A 20,794-nucleotide genomic window follows, 5' to 3' on the forward strand; every position below is an offset into this window, starting at 1 on the left:
GATGACTTTCCACTGGGTAGCAGCATTTATTTTCCTTCAGCAGGAACGGAGCCACTTTCAGTTTCAGCTCAGAGAGAGCACACGTGCAGCTGGGGCAGGGGAGGAGGCAGCACTTCCCCTTTGCCTGGGAACAGCTCATTCCACTCCAGCAGGGAGAAAAGTTTCTTGGTGAATACAAAACCATCCAGCACCACTTCAGCACAGCAAAAAATTTCCTCCAAGATGTGGCTTGAGTTGAGCTGCTGTGAAAATGCTGCTAAACAAATGAAATGCACTGTAATCCCAGTTAGTGGCTGGGATGAGACACAAGCTCCTTCTGTCCCAGAGCAAGAGGGGCTGGATGCTGGTGCACAGCAATGCTTGGCTTGCAAGGCTGGTGAGCTTGGAGCCTGTTGGAGCTTAAAAAACATGTTGGAGCTTTCTCAAACCTTCCAGCTTGGGTGTGTTTGTGCAGAAGAAGGGGTTTGGATGATGCCTTGTTTTCCAGTCCTTGTTTCACTACTGATTTTTGATCAGTGTTAGTCACAACAGCTGATTCAAGCAAAGTCAGGTGGTCTTTGAGCAGCCCTCACCTTTATTTGAAAGAATGTAGATCAGCTCTCAGGACATTTGGCTTCCCAGGGCCAGGTAAGCTGAGCCCAGTAGAAGATGGGTTCTGATGAGTTTTCCAGACCCAAGAGATCTCTCTGCAGCTTGTCAGCTTTCTATCAAAAGGTGAAAAAGTGGATTAGGTTAACTGGTGAACCTTCCTGAAGGAGTGGGAACTTTGTTATAGGGGGGAAAACAAACCCAAGTTGAAATGGGTGAGCTTTGAAAAGAACACAAATGGTGAGATTACAATGTGGTGTTTCTATAACTTATTGCAGTTGGTGAAAACATGCTGCTCCTTTTGTCAAATCAGAACTTGTTTCCAGCAGCAGGGCTGGATGAGGCAGAGGGGTTTCAGGAGGGTAGAGCCTGGTTTCCCAAGCTGGGTTTGACCATTTTGTGTGTGTTGGAGGAGAGTTGGCCTGGCCTCATGAAGAGCAGAACCTGCGGCTGTGCTGGGAAGTGTTTGGGGTGAGGACTCACCCTAAACCTGTACAGGCAGCCCTTCTTGGGAGAAATGTGAATGAGGGAGATGGGATCCACACCGAGGCGTGGGCTGCTGCAGTAATCACCCTCCAACCAGGGTTATTGGCCTCTCCAGAGGACTGGTGCCTTGCAAGGGCACCTCTCTGCCCAAGGGCTGTTGCATCACCCTGGGGTGACCCTGCTGTGCCACTGCTTGGGCACAGGAGCAGCTTCTGCCTGCCCTGGAGAGGCTGAGTGGTCCCTCAGGGGACATTTGGGGACCAACCCCAGGTGCAGCCCAAGGCAGCCAGGACAATGTCCACACCACAGCACTGAGGCTCACTTGGAGCTGAGACCCACCAGAGAAACTGTAAACAAATATGTGGCACCTTTTAGCAGTGGCTCTTCCTGATGAAAATGATTTTGGGTACAAAAGATGAACTTTAAATGTCTCCAGCATATTTTCAGTATCAGTTCTGCTATAAAGAACTCTTTTGCAAAACTTCTGTTGTCAGCTTATGTGTGAACATATAAAAACCCTGCTAGAAAGCTGTTAATAAACTATAATTGCTAAGACCTCTGCTAGAAATACCAATTTTGTAACAACTCTTTTGGCAGTGAAAAAAACATTTCACATTTTGCAATGTCCTTTACACAGAGACCACCCAGAAACCATGTGAGAAATTAAAAGCTGAGTCTGCCTCTTTATATCTTTGGTTCAGACTATACTGATTTCAAGATAGGCTTCAGCAGCCAGATTTTGTCTGGGAATGGCTCTGGAATGTGCATTATTTTTGCATCTCAGGTTAGAATTGGAAGACAGAAAGTCTATTTGCACATACAGTGGATAATTATCTTATTGAAGCAACGTTTCCTCTGAAAGTTTGATAGCCAGATTTCATCCCAGAGTTGCAAAAATCGTAACCTCTTGGCTCCTTAATAATTTTTTTGATGAAGAGTCACCTTCTTGCACAGAGAGCTGGGTGTAGGTGGCTGCCCTAATTTAAATATAACGAAATTTCCCTTTACTGAACAATTTACATGTAAGAGAGGCTTTGTAGAGCCTTAGTGAGAGCAGCATGAAACGTTTTCTTTACGGCTGTAACTTGTGTGCCCCTTGTACAACTACACATTGAGGGGTGTGTGTGCAGACTTCCCTAGTGCTGGAGCAGGATCCCTGTGTCATGGACTGGGACAGGGCTTTAAGCCAATACAGAAATTCCCAAGAGGGAATTCATGAGCCCTCAAGCACCAAAACATTTGAGGAATTACTTTTTTTAGGAGCGCAGTGAAATTGTGCCAATTATGCTGAAGCGTTAGAGTTGGTTTTATTCTTACAGCACTGGAGCTGCAGCTTTGGCCATCAGCAGTAGTGACCTCAGGCTGTTTGCTGCCTTTGTAATTGTCCCCATCTTTTCCACAAACCCCAGAGAGGGATTGCAGTTTGCTGTGCCTGCTTTGAGCTGTTCCTGGCAGCACCTGCCTCTTCCAGCGCGCAGCGCCATTCCCGTGCAGGCTCTTTGCTGAAGGGAAGCCCCAACTTTTGTGGGGCACACCAAGAGCATCTGAAGCTCAAGGGAAGTGAGCTCAGTGCTGTGTGTGGTCCCACACTGCCCAAGCCTCCTCCTCTCCCCACAGGAGACAAAGTGACCCCGGTGGGTTTGTGCAGGCGTCGCCTCTCGGGGCCGGGCAGCGGATGTTGGGGTTGGTGATTCACAGGGGACAGGAAACCAGAACTGCAACGAGCCCTGCAGGAACCAGCTCCAGCCCCAGCAGCTGGAGCAGCTGGAGCAGCTGGAGGAGCTGGGACACCCCAGGGACAGCGGCTGAGCTGGGGTAAGGTGGGTGAGGGAGGCAGGGTGGGCAGGGAAAGCGCCCGGAGGCGCTCGGGGCTGTGTGGGGACACTGGGGTGTCCCAGTGGGCTCAGATCCCACCCCAGACCTTGGTGACCTTTTAAAGAGGCTCAAGGTCATCCCTGTGAAACCTCTCTGAAAAGCAGCGTGGTGGATGTGCCCTCCTCAGTGCTGCTCCAAGGGAGGAATTTCCACCTCTCTCTTCCCAGCAGCGTTTGGGCCCCTCTGAGAGGAGCCCACCCCTCACAACGTGCGTTGTCTGTTTCACAGCACTGTGCTTTACATCTCCTCGTCCATCTGCTGATGCAAGCGTGGGTTTAATTACATTATTTCTGCATTCACATCTTCTAAAATATTCTGGAAGGTTCAGTCTGTGCTGAGCTTCCCTCATCCCTGTCCTTCTTCTGGCTCCTGCCTGTAGTTCTGGGGCTGCTGCAGCCCACACTGCTCCCCCTCCAAAGCCCAGTCCTTAAAAATAGCTGATTCAAACAACACTTCCTGGGTTTTCCATTGATTTCAGGGCTGACTGGCATCATGGATATGAATGTATTTATTTCACTGCATGTAAGTGCTTGGAATAGCTAATTCTAGATAGAGAGAGATTTGGTTTTGCATCAGTTTTCTCTTGTGTGAGCAATGTTCAGTGTAAGATGGGCCATGAGGCAGATAATTTAGCAGAAGAGGATAATTTTGGGATAATCTTGTGTGAGATTGGCTCATTTTCGTGGTTCTGGAATCTGCATTTACACAATACAGGGGTTCCTGTATTGCTAACATGGCACCCCTGGGCTCCCGGGGGAAGTGAATGATGCTGGGAGGCTTCAGTGCTGCCTGGAACAGTTACAAATACAAGATGTGTCTGTGAGTTACCTTCTTGTGCTGCCATGCCTGGTGTGATCGGGGTTTTGCACTGTATTTTCCACCCAATGTCTTCAAAAAGCATTTTCCAAAGTTATAATCTACGTGAAAGTTGGTTTATCAATTCCAACTTTCCCCTTTTATCATAAGTTTTACTGAAATGCATCTATTGGCATGAAAGCCTGATCTGCCTGAATAGCTGTAAAAACCCCAGATTTTCACTCCATGGCAGCAGCTTTCCTAAGAAGCCTGACACTGGAACCAGGTGGGAAATGAGATGTGCAGAGCTCTGGAAAGGAGCTCTGCTGAAGGCTCAGTGCTGGTCACTGGAGCCATGCCAGCCACAGCAGAGATTCCTTGGTCTGAGACTTTAATTACTGAATTGATGGGACTTTCTGTGGCAATCTGTGCCACACAAGCAAACAGAAAGTGGAGTTGCTTTTCTTAGACATGTTAGAGACATCGACTCAAGCTGAATATTGCATCTGTTCAACAAGTCAGTGTGCTGAATTTCATATGGTGAGTCTTTAAATACACTCTCCACTTCATATTTCATAGCAGTGACTCATCCTACCAGCCTGAATTAGAATTAATTTACTGCAAACTGGTGCACACCACAAAACTTTCTGCAGGGGAGATAAAGTGACTGGTTTATATTTGCCTTTTTGGCATTTTTTGATTGATAGATGAAATACATAATATAAATACATTAAATACATAATATAAATACATAATTTTAGTCTTTACCTTGCAATGTGAACTCAGGGGTGGGCTTGACATCTGCAAAGAGCTAAAATGTCTTCATCAGAAATCATCTCATGGAAAACCAGGCATTGCTGAGGCCACATCTACACATTCCTCACGCTCCTGGTTTCTCAGCTAAGAGATAAAGTTCACTTTAAGTGCTCTTGCAGATTTTTTTTTTAGTGAGCTTTGTGCTTCTTCTGCTGCTTTTGGGAAGTTCTTCCAGGCTTTCCATCCATTAGGAATTTTATTTCTAGCCTGTGCATATCCAGCTTATAGCCACTCATTTTATTAGCCAGAATTGCCTTATTTCAATTCAGAAGTTTTTCTCACTTTGTTGTGCTGCTCTTGTAGAGATGGACAATGAGTGTCCATGTCCTCTTCCTCTTCATTTAAGTGCAATTAAAAGCAGGAGACCTTTTAGTCTTCCTGGATGAAACCACCTCTCCTTCCTTTGGATCTTCATAGTGAGCCTTATTACTGGGGTGAATCCTTAAATTAGGACAAGACCTGGCACAGGGCAGATAAACTTTTGCAAGTTCATTAATTTTCCCAATTTTTTTAAGTGAGAAAAAGCCTGTCTCCTTGATTGCTAAAAATATCTGAGGCCAGAGAAGGAGCAGCCCCTGTTTGGGGAGAGCACAGCTGTGCCCAGACCCTCCCAGGAATTGCTTGTCTGGAGCAGCTGCTCCTGAGGGATTTGTGGCTGTGCCCTGGTCCCCACTGCCTTCCTCAGTACGAAAAGGGGAAAAACAGGGAAAAGGAGGAGAGAGAAGTGCATGAACAGAACAGGGCATGGTGACACAGCCCGAGTGTCCCTCCCAAACCAAACAGGAGGATGCTGGCAGGGGGCTATGCACAAATTACAATGGGATGGGACTGTTGTGGAATGTGTTTTGAGCTGTTTTCTTTTTTAGCATTTAGTTTTATTACATGGTTATGACAATGGGAAGATGTTAGTAGCTCGCATTTTAGGCAGCAGATTAAGAATTTAATGTTACAATTTATTTTATAAGTTTTTTGACTAATTACACAAAGCAAAAGCATATTGACAGTAGTTTTATCTAATTACTATATGCACAGGTACTTCTGGTTAAAACAATGCTTATTTTGAATACAATACTTATTTGTAAGCTTTAAAACACAACGCACAGAGCTCTATTATTGAGCTTTAACTTTCTTAATATCTTGCTAGATAAATATTTTGTAGCTTAGGGAGCTATTCTAGACAAGTGTTAATACACAGACCATTGTTCTATTTGTTCTTGCTTTTTTATAATTTAAATAATTTTTCTGCTGACCAATCTCATGGCTGCTGCTCAGCTCCAATCACAGTTCTGCTGCCTCTGGGGCCTGCCTTTTGCAGCTTTCCCAAAACCCTCTGATTTTGTGGACTCCTACATGGGAGAAGACAAGTTCCCAATACTTTTTTAAAGAGTGCAGTGAAATTGTGCCAGTTTAGCATCTTGGAAGCAGGGCTGGCCATCCACGAACTGCACACCTCCCTCTGTGCAGAGGCCTCCATGGCTCAGGGCTGTTGGTTCTGCTCTGCAGCTCCCCAGGGCAGAGCACAGGGAAGCACATTCAGCCTTCCCAATATTTTATTTATATCCTGCTAGCCGTGAGTAAGTGCTTCCAGCCTTCTGCTTGTCATAAATCTGTTCATCACCTCCTTCTGTCAGCTCAGGGCTTGTACCAAAAGGAAGGATTTTCCATGGGCTTGGGTGTTTGGGGAGCACAAATGATCTCTGGGCTGATGTGTGTGTGAGACATGGGGGCTTTCTTGGGGCATAAAGCTGTGATGGGGTGGGACACAGCCTGTCCTCTTCATCAGCCCCTCAAATATCCACTTTTTGTGTCCCTGGGCCCAGGAGCAGACAGGTTTTGCTGCCTCACTGCCCGTGACCAAAATAAAACTGGCTCTGGAAGGGAGCAGGAGGCTTGCCATGAACAGGACAAACTAGGTCAGGGCTGTCAGGTGTCTTCAGCTCTGCCTTGCTTTCACTATAAAGAAAAAAAAAAAAAAAAAGAAGAAAAAAAAGAAGAAAAAAAGAAAGAGAAAAAGCCAGGAAACCCCAAAGCAGCAGCATTGCAGCCCTTTGTATTTTAGTCACCAGCATTGGACCAACTTCCCTCAGCTGCCTCTTGGAGATGCTTTAGAGATGAGCCACAGCTCATGATTTCCATGGAAGATGCTGAGCAAAGGGAAAATGATGGGAAAAACCACATGGTTTTGACTAGGCTCTTTTGGGTTCTGGTCCTGGACCTCTGGGGTGGGTGCATGGAGGTCTGGGAAATTAAATTTGGAATAACTCATCTCATCTTCTTCAGAAAGTGCTGCAAAAAAAAAAAAAAGTGCAGGGAAAGAGGGGCCTCTGGGGACCTGTAAAAAGGCAAAGCCATGGTGGAGTGAGTGCTGGTGGCTGCCAGGTCCTGCAGAGCCCAGGGAACCTGGAACTCAAGAGGAATAAGCCCAGTTTGTTCTCAGGCAAAGGGTGAGGTCACCCCTGGGCAGCCAGGCCGTGCTTGGGAACCACTGGGAAGATGCTGGCACCAAACCCCTTCAGCCATTGCTGCTGGCTCTCCCCAAGGTCTGTCTGAGTGGAAATGAGGGATTTTCCTTCCTCTCCTTCCCCTGCCCCATGCTGATTTACACCAGGATTGCTTTCACCCTGCCCTGATAACTGGGATTGTGGCACAGGGCTGAGGCTTCCATGCAAACTGGAGCACAAAGCTCCCACCAGCACCCTCAGCTGCTGCTCCAGGGACTGGAGGAAGCTGCTCAGCCCCCACAGGCTCAGCTGCCATGGGAGGCTTTGGGTTTTCTGCAAGGTGAATGAGCTATCAGAGCAACTTCCAAACTTCTGCTGAGTTTGGGCAGAGAAATGTTCTTTATTCCACTTTAATCAAGCAGAGGCAGAAGGTGCTGAGCAGGGCAGAATCAAGCTGCTGCTTTCTGTTTTCTGCTACTGGCATTTGTTTGGTTATTTTGAATTATTTTAATTATCAATTGCTATAATATGTCTTTTCTCCTCCATTCACCAATTTAATACAGGCTAAAGTTGTAATAAGAGAGGTTGAAGGTAGGCAGCAGGAAAGCTTCCTGATGTTCTGGCCTTTGGCACATTGAAGTGTCTCCATCCCTAGGGAAAACAGAAAGTTGATCAAACCAAAAATAAATTAAAATAATCTGTAACTAAAGAAAATCTGACCCCAGGGAATAGGAATGGGTAAATGATCCATCTCAGTGCCAGCAGGCTGCTTTCTGGGATATTTGTAGGATGTTTTGTATTTTAAAGGAAGAAGTAGAAGCCAAATCATGGTGATTGTTAAAAACTGTGAGCTGCTGTTTGTGAAAAAGCCTGTCATGGAAAGGAGGGGAGAGCCAGTGACTGAGCCAGCTCAGTGCAGAAAAAGCAGTGGGGAGTTTCACACTGGGAGTCCCTCTGAGCTGCAGGAAAGAGCCAGAACACGTTGTGCAAAGGTCTTGGCTGTTTAAATATTGCCAAGTGCCTCCCTTTTGCCCTCTCTTCTGGATATCAAAAGATTTCTGTCTGCTGACAGGTTTGATGGCAGCAGGGTGGGTTTGGGGACTGGGAATGAATGATTCAGAGCAGTGCAGGACAGGGCATCACCTCTGCTGCCCTGTGCTACAGACCCAAAGCCCCTTCTGCATCCTCACAGCTCCCTGGGGGTGGGAGGGCAAACAGCACCTGGCTTTTGGGGCTGAAAGCTCTCTGAGGGATTATTGTATCTGCAGGGAATGCCACAAGCAAGGCGGGAATGATGACTCTGGCTCCATGTTCTCAGAAGGCTAATTTATTTATTACTTTATTATACTATATTATATTAAAGAATGTTATACTCTACTAAAGAATACAGAAAGGATACTTACAGAATGCTAAAAAGATAATAATGAAAACTCCTGACTCTCTCCAGAGTCCTGACACAGCTTGGCCCTGATTGGCCAAAGAGTGAAAACAACTCCCAGCAGAATGCAATGGAACAATCACCTGTGGGTAAACAATCTCCAAACACATTCCACATGTGAGCAAAACACAGGAGAAGCAAATGAGATCAGAATTGTTTTCCTTTTCTCTGAGGCTTCCCAGGAGAAAAATCCTGGGCAAAGGGATTTTGTTCAGAGAATGGGAATGCCACAAGGGATGGCCTCACAGCCCCCTGTGCCCCCACAGCTGATGGGGTCCCCTGGCTGTGTTTCAGGCTGGATTTGGCTGGGCCATGCTGCAGCTGGAGCTGTGGGCGGCCGCGGCGCTGATGCTGCTCGGGGCGGCCGTCAGCCTCTGCATCAGGTGCCAGCATTCAGGTAAGTGCTGCCCACCCCTGGCTGGAATTCCCTCTTGGAATGTCCCCCCCAAACCGTGTGGGTCTGGCTCTGCTCAGCTTTGCCCTTCTGGGGATGGGCTGTGGTCAATGGTGGTGGTGGTGGGCACAACCTTCACCAAGAGCACCTGTGCCAACAGGTGTGAGCCACGAGAGTACCAGCAAAAACACACAGACAGACAGACAGATGTACAGATACATGAAGCAGCTCAACAGTGAGGACACAGGAAGGTCCAGGTGTGGAGGTCCAACACAACTTTATTAACATCTAACTCAGAAGGGGTCCTGGAACCAAAGACATAGACACAGGAGAGTCCAGGGTATAAATCCAGGGAAGGAACCAATAGGGAATGCCAGGGTGGATGGGCAGGGTTACACAAACCAGTGGGAACACAGGGAAGGGAGAACTCTCTAGAACATGAACATATAGGGGAAAAGGGGCAGGGAAAGCCAGCAGGCCAATGGGAAGGACAAAACCAGGATAAATTAACATAGAGCTGCAGAGCACTGTGGGGCAAAGTATTTATCTTTCATCATTCTGAGCTGTGGGGAGTGCCTGGAGTGGATCTCTCCAGGGTATTGCTGTTGCCTTCTCCCCAGCAGGTTCATGAGCTTCCCCAGGGCTGCTCCCAGAGCTGGAGCCTCACAGAAGAGGCTCTGCCACGGAGCCAGGAGGGAAGGAGCACCCCAAAGTGCAGCCCCCCTTCCCTGGGGCAGGTGTAACTCTGAGATCCCTGTGCATGGTCATTGTGGTGGGTGGCTCTGGGACTCCCCCTGGGAGGATGAGCTGCAGTGACACAAACCCTGCAGGGTCTGGGGCAGAAGGGCAGGCAGGGAAGGGGAGTCTGGAGGATGAATTCACACAGAGGGTTGGGTGAGCACCCACTGGGGTTTAAGCCCCTCCCTGAGCATTGGGTGGGTTTTAATGGGGAGGAGGCTGCAGTCTGGGGTTTGGGGGCAGGACTGGCTGCTTTGCTCTGTGGGGTTTGAGACAAAAACCGCAAAGCAAATAATAGTTTAAAAGAATTTCATCAAAGCCCTACTGCAACTGCTGCTCCCTGCCTCTGATGTGCTGAAGAAGCTTTGTGAATGCATTTTATTGGCCTTTCTGATCTCTAACTCCAAATCATCCTTTCTGAGAGCTTTTTGTTCCCTTGTCTTCCAGCTACCGAACGGGAGGCGCAGCTGAACGAGCGGAGGAGCCAGTAAGTTGCCTTTCCCAGTTGTGCTTCTCCCCCAAACAAATCACCCAGGGTGAGCCCCAGAGCCAGACCCAAGCTGAAATCTGGGTTTTTATTAAGTGAAATAATGCCAGGATGGGGTGCAAGGCTGTGTGCCCCAGCCCAAGGCCCTGCTGAAGGGGCAATGCCTTCACAGAGAATAATCCAAAATGAAAGTGGAGCTCTGACTGTGGTGACATTGAATCATTAACTAGTTGGAAAAGGTCTGGGAGAGAAGGGCAAGTTTTTATCCTGTTCTGCTGTGCCCTGAGATGAGATGGAAAGATTATTTACTCCACAAAGAAGCCCCTTCCCTTGGCTGGGGTGGGTTGGACCATGTACCAGAGCAACCACTGACCTGCAGCACAAGAAATGAAGGAAATGCAGTGTACACACACGCACTGCCCCTGGTTTCCTTCAGCAACAGACAAACCACATGATGTTAAATGATGTTAAAAAAAGAAAAGTTGGGTTGTAAGCTTTGTTACAGGAGCTGCAATGTGGCTCTGCCAAGGCCTCCAAGGGGTTGGGAACCTTTCTGTGGGGAAAGGCTCCAGAGTGATCCATTGCAGAGTGATGGAGCAGCCACTGAAGGCTCCATCCCTCATGGACTCTTGCTGAATTGTCCCAACTCCTTGAAATTTATACCTGGGTTGGGTGGTTTGGGCTCAGGTTTGTGGGGCTGTGTGCTCTTTTGGGAAGTGTGGTTGGCAAGCAAAATGGTTTGACTCCATGTTTGGGTTTTTTGACAGCCTTGGGCCATGAATCCCAGCTGGGTATGGGGCAACCCCAAGGAAGAAGGGGGAAAGGGTTCCCAAAATTGGAATTAATAAGTACCTGTGTAGAAACACCTGCAGTAGAAAAGGTGTTGAATTCTCTTTTGCTCTGAAAAGCAGCTCTCCTATTAACTAAAAAGTAAAGAGGTTCTAGGGCATAGGTTATCATTGATAATGTTATTTTATTCATGTTGATATTAAGGGATGATGGGAGGGGCAGAGGCAGCAGTGGGGTTTGAAGCCATTTCATGCATGAACATCCATTTTTTTTGTGGGCAAAATGGTTCTTTTGGCCTTTGGTGGCTGAAGCATCAGAATGAGAATTATCCTGAATGATATTTTCCTATGAGAATTATCCTAAATGATGTTTTCCTCGTCCCTGGATCCTTCCCTTGCTGATGTTGGCTGCTCTGCCAGTGGTTCCAAAACCACATCTTGTCTTTAAAAGATCAAAGAAGAGTCCAGGAAGATGCTCCCAGCTCATACAGGCCCTGCATGACATGCTGAGCAATGCAGCTTGGTGCTCTCTGCCCTCCTCTCACCACTCAGCTCCCTTGTGTCTGTTTTCCCTGCCATAAACCCCAAAATTCAGCTGAGCTTGTACTGCTGTTTTTTCCAGGCTCGAGAGCCAGCCGAGATTTGAGGTGATTCGATCCCACACCAGTGAGTATGAGCATTGCATGTGGCTCCTGCCTGGTGGGGTGAGGGCCCTGCATGCACACAACAGGGGGAAAGTCATGTTCAAAGGGTCACCTTGAGGCCAGGCCAGGCAATGATGAGACCTGGAGTGTCCAAGCCACCTTAGATGCTTCTAGCTGTGTGAATTCTGAGCTCTGGTTTAAAAAGTGCCCTTTGCATCGAAAATAATTCAGTAAAGTGATGTTGCTGGAAAGTGACACCTCTTGGAACCATGCAGGGCACCCTGTGAGAATGAAGGTGTGGGTGACAGAGTGACTCACCCATCACCCCCCTCACTGCTTCCTGCAGTGGGTTCAGTGCTGAAACTCTGAGTTTTGTGTCGCCAGGAGCAGCTGCCAGGTCCCTGTGGGATGAGTCCATCTGCAGATGGCTCTGCCCTGCCCAAGGGCTCTGCTGGCTCCAGGCCCCTCAACCCCCCTGCAAGTCTTTCATCCCAGCCTGGCCAAACCCTGGCTGCCCCTTGCAGTGTGGAGGGAGGGAATGGCCCCAAATCAGGCAGGTTTGGGGACCGTAGGTGACAGGGCAGCAGCTGGGGTTGGAGCTTCCTCCAGCAGTGTCTGCAAGCTCTGTGGTCTGCACAGCTTTTTCTCCAGTTGTTCATTGCTTTGACCATTTTTGAACGTTGAAGGAACAATCTGGAAGCTATTTTGGGAAGATGCTTGTCAGTCCCAGGGATCCCTCTCTGGTGGATGTTCTGTGCTCTTTGACACATCTGCTGCTGCCATAATAATTAACACAGTAATTTTGTTGTTGTGCTTGCCAGTTGCAACTCGAAGGCTGGAAAAAAGTAAGGAACCTGAGGACTTATCAATAGCAAGGTAGGAAAAAACCCAAATAAAATCTAGCTCTAGAGCCAAGGTTGGATGAAATTCACCCAACATAGATGAACATTTGGGATTGCATTCTGGGCCCTATAGATATGGCTTGGGCTGTATTTAGAATCAAAGAATAGTTTGGGTTGAAAGGGACCTTTCAAGGTCATCTAGTCCACCCCCCTGGTGAGGAGCAGGGACATCTTCAACTTGATTGGGTTGCTTCACTTGTTGATGGTCAATAGTATATTTGGACTTTTTCTGGATTTTGCTCAGTCTGGCTGCATTCTTTTGGCAACTGATTAAATCAAACCCAGGGGAGTGAGCTGTGGCTGTACATAACAGCTACATCATGGAAAAGAAATGGCCATTATTCACTTACAAGCAGTTTGGTGAGATAAATCCCCTTCTCCCCATCACCCAGACCCCCAATAACTTCACTGCCATTGTAACTCTGCTGCAATATTCAAGCAAAGTTATTCCCAATTTGGGATTTTACTCCAAATTCTTAATCCCCCCTTGTTCCATGTGTGTACTTGATAGCCTCACAGGGAGGTTTCATGGGTGGTCCTTCTGATGGTGTGTAACTGCTGCTAGGGCTTGCTCAGACCTGGCATTTTAGGTCTCTTTTCTCTCTTTCAGTAAAGCCACCAAGGAGCTCAGTGCTTCCCATCACCCTGGATATGGTGAGCAGCTTCCTGGGACAGGCACAGATACAATGAACCTCAGAGCTGTTGGAGGTGGAAGGGAGCTTAAAATCATCTCCTTCCACCCCCTGCCATGGGCAGAGACACTTCCATTAGACCAGCTTGCTCCAAACCCTGGTCTTGGGTGGTTTAAGGGATGGGGCAGCCACAGCTGCTCTGGGCAGCCTCTGCCAGGACCTCACACCCTCACAGGGAAAAGCCTCTTCCCAATATCCCACCTAAGCCCATCCTCTGTCAGGGGGAAGCCATTCCCCCTTGTCCTGCCATTCCCAGCCCTTGTCCAAAGTCCCTCTCCCCTTTAAAGGTCTCCCCAGAGCCTTCTCCTTTCCAGGCTGAGCAACCCCAGCTTTCCCAGGCTGGCTCCAGAGCAGAGGGCTCAGCCCTTGGAGCAGCTTTGTGCACTCCTCTGGACTTGCTCCACATCCATCTTAATTTGGGTCTATCCTGGGGCTGAGTTTACAGCCCAGTGCTCATCCTGCTGTGTCTGACCAGTCCTGGTTACAGCCACAGGCACAGATTGTTTAAAACATCACCCCTGGCTGTCCCACTCCTGTACCCTGGAGTGTCCAACCTTGCATTCGTGTCCCCTGACCTCAGAGCTGAGGGGATAGAGCTGCTGCTGCTGAAATATTTGGTGCCTCCCTCCATTGCCAAACTGCTGCCATCACTCAGCTTGAGCTCACGTGTAATGTGTCCCTCTCTTGTCCCCAGGGAGCAGGGACGAGCCCAGGTACCAGAATTTCCTGGCAGGTAAATGCTGCAGCCATGCCTGGGGGGCTGGGAAGGAAGGCTGGAGGGGATGGGAGGGTCCCAGGGGATGGAGGCTGGCAGGGAGCACATTTGGATTTCCAGGGGATGGAGGCTGGCAGGGAGCACATTTGGATTTCCAGGGGATGGGACCTGGCAGGGAGCACACAGGCAGGCAGCACTGCAGCTGGCAGAGCTCTGGCTCGGTCCATTTAGAGATTGCTTTGTGAGCCACACGCTGATCTCATCTGATCTGATCTGATTAAGGGCAGGGCAGAGGGGGGCGGACGCTCCCGAGCCCGCTGCTCCCTCCCAGGGCAGGGTGAGCTGCTGCTTGCCCTAAGAGGATTATTGCTGTGTGGGGCTGTGCTCTGCTTCCCCAGGCCAGGGAGCACATTCCCCATGTCCTGCCAGCTGGCAAGATGCGTCCCTGAGAGGTGGAGAGCGGGGTTTTCCCAGGAGCTGGGCTGGATCAGGGCTCCCTCCCTGTGCTCCCTGCCCTGCTCTGGGCAGGCTCTGGGGCTCCAGCTGTGCTGGGGGGTTTGTCCAGCTGTGCTGGGGGGTTTGTCCAGCTGTGCTGGGGGGTTTGTCCAGCTTTGGGGCAGGCTCTGGGGCTGGGGCTGTGGCTGTGCTGGGGGCTTGTCCAGCTGTGCCCAGCGGTTCAGGTTGATGCCATGGCTGGGTGCTGACAGCAAACCCTTGTTCTTGCAGAGAGCTGCCTGCAGGAAGACACTGCCTATGTGTAAGTACCCTGAGCTGCTGCCAGCACCGTGCAGTGGAGCCATCCTGGCCCCAGTGCTGTCCTGGTGCTCCCAGAGCTCAGCCTGGGGAGCCTGAGCTGGGCAGGAGGGATAACAGTGCTGCTCTCCTCCCAGGGAGCCCATGGCTCTGGATCACTACTACAACTGCAGCAGGCTCTTCAATCCACCCCGTGTGAGGTCTCCAGGCAAGCAAGGTGGGTTCCTTCACCCAGCCTGGCTGTCCCTGGGCTCCAGGAGCTGCTGAGAGTGCTCTTGCTGAGCTCTGTGCATCACCATGCATGGCTGAAGCAAGTGGGGCTCCAGGGGATGCATTCATTGAAAGGGTGCAGCAGAGCTGTGGGATTTGAGGGATGTCCAAGCCCCCATCAGTCCCTCTGTTGCCTAGAAACAGGACAGCCCCAAACCATTGGTGATTGTGCTCCTGTGCACCCAATTCCATCCCTTGGTCGCCACAGGCTGTCACTATGACAATTTTTTAGGTAATCTCCATTTCACTGTGGGACACAGCCCACAGATGCTGAGAGATCTTCCCAGGTCATTTACACTTCCATAGATCCTTTGTGACTCCTCTTTCTTCTCTCCCTCAGAGAAAGATGAGGATTCCTATTCCTATGAAAATGTCACCATTGGAGTGTCTCAGGGCTCTGATCCAGGTGAGGATGCTGCTGCCACAGGTCCTGTGTGTCACACCAAGTGCAGAGGAGGATGGTGACTGCTTAGCCAAGGGAAACCTGCTTGTTCCCAGCTCAGCTCTTCCTGCCAGCTCTGTCCATGGAGCTGGCACACAGGGGCTGCTGCAGGCACAGAGCAGGCCTGGAACATTTCCCCTTTCTGCAGGAAAATGCACAGGGTGATACCTCCACCCTGGTGCCTTTGACTTGGTGGTTTCTGCAGCAATTCAGGAGCTTTGGGGTCTGCATCTTTAGTGTTGTTTTAGCCAGGATGATTATATTTCTGGCCCCTGGCTCAGGTTTCTCACCAAATCCAGCACAAGAAGGCTGCAGCCAGGAAGCTTGTAGAGGGTGACACTGGACCACAGTGTCCCTTCAGGGCTTCCAGCATCAGTCCTGGGGTGTTGCAATCAAAATAGGAAGTCAGTTTGGTTTCCTTCTGTGTGCTAACCCAGGCTTTCTGCACTGCTGAAGGCTGCCCTGCTCCTGCCTGGCTTTGTGCAGAGTGATTAGAGGAGGCAGGAGCAGCAGGGACCTGTCTGATCCCCATCCCTGCCTGCAGAGATCCAGGCACATGGCCAGGGCTGGGAAATGATGAGGCAGCAGCAGCAGCAGATCTGAGCTGGCTGGAAGCTCAGCCACGTGCATGGGGGCAGTGGCAGGAGGGGTTTCACAGAGCCCCTTTTTTGTCCATTTGCTGCTCAGTGTTGTCCTGTCCAAACTCTTCCCTGTCACAGATGATGCTGTGGACTATGAGAACAGCATGACAATACTCACATGGAAGCTCCAGCAAGGGCAAGGTAGGTTCCCAGCTGTTATTTGCTGTTTGGGGATGGGGCTTATGGGCAGAGTGCCTGGAGCACTAGGCCAGTATAGCCCATGCAAGGGCAGTGCAGCCATCATCCTTGAGATAATTTTTTCCCCGAGTTTCCATGATAAACATCCAAGGCAATGTGCAAATTGTAACACACTCCTGTAGCTGAATGCTGCTCTGCTGGGATGTGGTGTCTGTCCTCCTCAAAAGGCACCTTTTGGGTGGCTGTGCCCAAACCCTGACCAGGGGATGCTGCAGGAAAATGTTGCTCTTCAAGTCTGAAATCCTCTTACAGTTGAGGCTGCCCCAGCACAGGCCCAGCTGTGGGATCCCCTGTGCCACAGAACTTTGTGCACACACCCAGTGGCTCAGCCCTTGACTCTCCTGCTGTGGTCAGGGGCCCTGTTTCTCAAGCTGACCTTTTAACAAGTTTCATTTAATGTGTGGCTTCCTGTGAGGCATGAGGGTAGTTCTGCCCTGGGGGACAGTGGGGAGTGTACACATATATATGTAAGAGCTGTGGTGTGAAAGTTGTCTGAACAAAGTGATTCCTGTTTGCACATTCTCTTTTTTGGCTCTGATGAGCTGCCCAGAGTGTTTGCAAATTTGCTGTGATAATTTTGAAGCCTCTTCAAGGAGACCTTGACACTGATGTGAGTTTTCTTAGCCCAGGCACAAAAACATGTCAGCAGCAAAGGCTAAATCCTGGCAGGACACCTGCTGTGTCAGGGCTCTGTGTGTTTCTACACTGTGTGTTTTTACACCACTCACTGACAAATGCTTCATCCTCACCCACAGCCCCACCAACAGAAAGCCTGGATGATGAGCCAGACTACATCAACACAGGGCCTGGGTCAGGCCCTGCTGCCAGAGCAAAGGTAGAAACAGAGTAAATGGTAATGTAGGGTGGGAAAATTTGGTTTATGGTGTGTATTTAGGGGTGGGAGGATTTGGTTTATGGTGCTCATTTAGGGGAGGGAGGATTTGGTTTATGGTGTTTATTTAGGGGTGGAAGGATTTGGTTTATGGTGTTTATTTAGGGGTGGAAGGATTTGGTTTATGGTGTTTATTTAGGGGTGGAAGGATTTGGTTTATGGTGTTTATTTAGGGTGGAAGGATTTGGTTTATGCCAAAGGGAGTTCAGCTGCAGCTCTGCCCTTGCTGGCAGCACCAGCACAGCAGCCCCCGTGGGCAGTGAGGAGTGTGAGGAGCCCACCCTGGGCAGTGCCTCACCTCTGGCTGATGCCAGGCTCACCAACAGGGACCAATAGAGACAAAATTGTCCAAGGCCAGGTCCCAGCTCCAGCACTGCCCTCCTCCAATGGGCACAGGAACCCCAAACTGCTCCAGGGCTCCTTGAGCCAGCACTGCCACATGCTGTGGGCAGGGACACCCAAACCCCTGCTCTGAGAAGGGATTCCCTCAGCTGAGCCCTGCCTGCTGTGTCATGACCACACATCCTCCCCACCATCAGCACCAGCCTGATGCTGCTGGTGAGGAATTACTCAAAGCAGATACAGTAAAAAAACTGCAGAGCTGCAGGAAGGGTGCATGGCACTGAGGGATAGTGAATGATGTGCTGGTCAGTGCTGGTTACCCTGCTCCAGACTCCAAGATCGACTGGGACCAGTATCACTCTCCTTGATGGGTTTTTACCCTCTTAAGCGCCTACAGAGGCCCAGTGGGATTGTCCTTATGCCACGTGCCAGCTGCTCTAGTTTTATAGGAGTTGATGATACTACCCAGACTGTCCCAAAATTGGATCTTTCTGAAGCCATGCAGAATACCTAAGATTTGTCCCCACCATGCAAAGCTGTCATCCTATTCTGCACACTAGGGCATTTGCCTCTGCTGGATGTAGCTGGATTTGGAAAAAGCCATCCTGAGAAACCTGACCTTATCTTGCTGCCAGGCATCTTTTTGCCATTATAATGATGCCTCTGTTGTAGCCTAATCTCAATGTCCAACCAACAAATGCCAGCAGAAATCCTCCACCAAGGGAGGCTGAACTGAGAAATGGGCTCCTGGTGCCTCTGTGCCTCCTGCTCTGATCAGGGATCCTCCTCCAGGAGCACAACTGGGGTTTCTGCTTAGACATGGGCATTTTGCAGTGTATGTCACTACTTGTCCCTGGAAAGAAAATGTAGCAGGCAGCAGAGTTAAGCTGAAAGCAGGGATTAAAAGTCAGTGGTCTCACTGTTTTTTCTCCTCTTATTTCAAGTATTCTGCATAAAGTCTGAAGAAATCTTTTGCTGAGCTGTAAGAGGGCACCCATCGAACAAGCGCACAGGGAGAGGGGAGGTTTCCATCCCTCAGTGAAATCTCTTCTCCAAACTGTGCCTGCAGTGACACACAAGGGGTGTTACTGAAAGAAGAACTGCACTGCTTGAAGCCCCACAGAAATCCAACTGCAAACCAGCAAGTGGAGGAAGCATTCTGCCCCAGTGACCATGGGCAAGCCCCAGGCTCCTCATCCCAATCTCATTTCTCTGCGTGTCCACTCAAGGATGGCCAGTCTGGGAAATGTTTTCTCCTGGCAGGCATGAAATGAATCCTTAACTTGCTGAGCAGTAATGCAGCCAGCTACTTAATTTGTCAGGGTGACTCATGCACAGTGTATTAAACCAGAGGGATTATGTTCTGATTTAGTTCCTGTGCTCTCCTACAGAAGCAGTTTCCTATGTGAGAGGAACTGAGGTGGTGTTTATAACAGCAGTGGCTGTCTGGAGCTGAATGAGATTCCAACCTGTTCACAACAGCTAAAGAGGATTAAATGCCTGCTTATCCATGGGCATGTAATTCACAGTGTTGGTCTGTGGCAGTTTTCCTCATGTTTCAGTATCTGTTTTAAAATGATACAAAGAACCAGCAGCAACTGTGAGACTCAGATCCACCAGCCTCAGAAACTGCACCAGTCCTTCAATACAACTGTTGGAACATCATCCCAGAAACAGAATCCCTGTCTCCTGAGCCCTGATGTACAGATCTGGAATACTTATTTATTAAAACTGAAAAGCTTCCAAAGAAAATGTGTTTTGCTATGGTTTGCAATGATAGACATTTGTGTGACAAAGAAATGGGAGGACATGAGGTGACATGGAGTGATGTGTAGGAACTTAAGGGGAGAAAATGCATTAGAAGCCTTCTTCTTCAAGATCAGCAAGCTGTGTTTCAGGAAAGAGCCCAGCCCACACTCAGGGTGAGTGAGCAGAGAAGGGGAGCTGGGGGTTAGAGCTGTGCTGTGGGAGAAGGGATGTCAGGTGCTTCCTGCTGCAGATGACTGGCTCCAATTTTAGCAGAACCAAGAGAGGCCACAGGTGCCCACCGTTGGTGTGGCTGAAACAGTGGCTGGGTTGGAGTTGGCTCAGGTGAAGGTTTGCTCGTGGTCCCTACAAAAGCTGCAAGTTTCCACAGGACTTTTACAACAGAGGAGATCAGTGCACTTCAGGCGTGCACACAGGCAGGGGGCTACAGCCTGGTTTTCTGCTCACCCCAGCCCAGCTTCTCCTCACGCCCTTTGGTTTCCTGATGGTCAAATGCTCTGCAAAAAGTCTGCAGAGGTGCATGGCAGCAGGGTCCCCCTGAGCCAGCAGCACAGACAGTGACAGGCAAAGGGTGCTTTTGTCACTGAAATTGTGCCTGCACCTCACAGGGCTATGAGACCTTTGGATTCATCCTCAGCACCTGAAGAAGGTTCCACTTTCCATGAAGTGCTGCAGCCTGTGGATTGCTCACTGCAAGGGAACAGAGAGTGAGCTCGTTGTGAGTGATGCCTGGTGCTGTTACCCACTGGTGATTCATCTCCCAGCCAAGGGAGCCATTCATGAATAGGAGATTAGCAGCAGTGACAGATCCTTGGCACACAGCAACAGAACCAGCTGGAGGCCTCCCAGAAAGTTCTAGGCATTAGGTCAGTGCGTGGTCAGAACATGAAAATACAAGATTTATTGTTCTCCTCACTAAGCAGGGAGGCAGATTACACCAGTTAGATTTTTTGGTACAAGAAAATTGTACAATTTTCCAATCTTCCATTGCCAAAGCCTGAGTTTAAATGCTGTGGAGCCAAAGCAGGTAGGGCAGAACTGGACGTGGAGACTCTTCCCTTCACTTACTGGGGGTCTGAGCAAATCCCCCCTTGCAGCTCTCCAGAGCAGTCAGCTATAGTGAGGTGTAAACCCTTTGTAAAGGTTTTGGAGCACTTCTCAGGCAATCATCTCATTACACTGGAAGGCATCCAGGGACTGTTTCAGGCACTCCCATCAATAATGTTATTAGTCTGGCTCTGAACAACCTCAGTTTTTCTCTGCAATGACTGAGTGTGGATTTGTGTGTTCACTGACATGCTGCCCTTTTGGGCCTGGCTTTAGGTGTGCAAGGGTTTCTGGTGCTCAGCCAGAATTGCTAGACACTGTTGTTTGAACCTAATGCAAGGAGACTTAAAATCCCCTGGGTCCACCTCTCTCCACATTAGGTAGGCAGTTAAGTGAGAAATTCACTTCCTGTTTTCAGTTTAAGGTGCTTTAGAAAAGTAGTTCTGGCTGGTGCAGCTGTGAAAATGGAGCTGGGGAGTCTGTGCTGAGTGCTGGAAGGCAGCAGCTCTGCACTGAGAGGGGGAACAAACACCTGTGAGAGCAGGAGGTGTTGGTGGCCTCTGGGATCAATACTAGTCCTCTTCTTAGGAAAAGTGAGTGTGATTATGTCCCTGCAGAGCTGGAAAGGATTAGCCCAGAGGGG

The 20,794-nt window shown here is 49.4% G+C and overlaps 1 protein-coding gene across 1 annotated transcript; it reads left to right on the plus strand.

Moving 5' to 3' along the window:
* Positions 1-2,804: 2,804 nt before the first annotated feature.
* On the plus strand, positions 2,805-19,348 carry LAT2 (linker for activation of T cells family member 2). The gene is made up of 13 exons (XM_071447961.1): positions 2,805-2,889; positions 8,734-8,836; positions 10,019-10,058; positions 11,469-11,512; positions 12,312-12,366; positions 13,003-13,046; positions 13,779-13,817; positions 14,526-14,556; positions 14,690-14,769; positions 15,163-15,228; positions 15,984-16,046; positions 16,859-16,938; positions 18,282-19,348. The coding sequence occupies exons 2-13, from the start codon at positions 8,752-8,754 to the stop codon at positions 18,291-18,293; spliced, it is 639 nt and encodes a 212-aa protein (XP_071304062.1). The 5' UTR covers positions 2,805-2,889; positions 8,734-8,751; the 3' UTR covers positions 18,294-19,348.
* The last annotated feature ends 1,446 nt before the right edge of the window (positions 19,349-20,794 follow it).

This window comes from Agelaius tricolor, unplaced genomic scaffold (assembly GCF_023055355.1).
Source record: "Agelaius tricolor isolate 1412-34295 unplaced genomic scaffold, bAgeTri1.0.p SCAF_25, whole genome shotgun sequence".
Classification (NCBI taxonomy): domain Eukaryota; kingdom Metazoa; phylum Chordata; class Aves; order Passeriformes; family Icteridae; genus Agelaius; species Agelaius tricolor.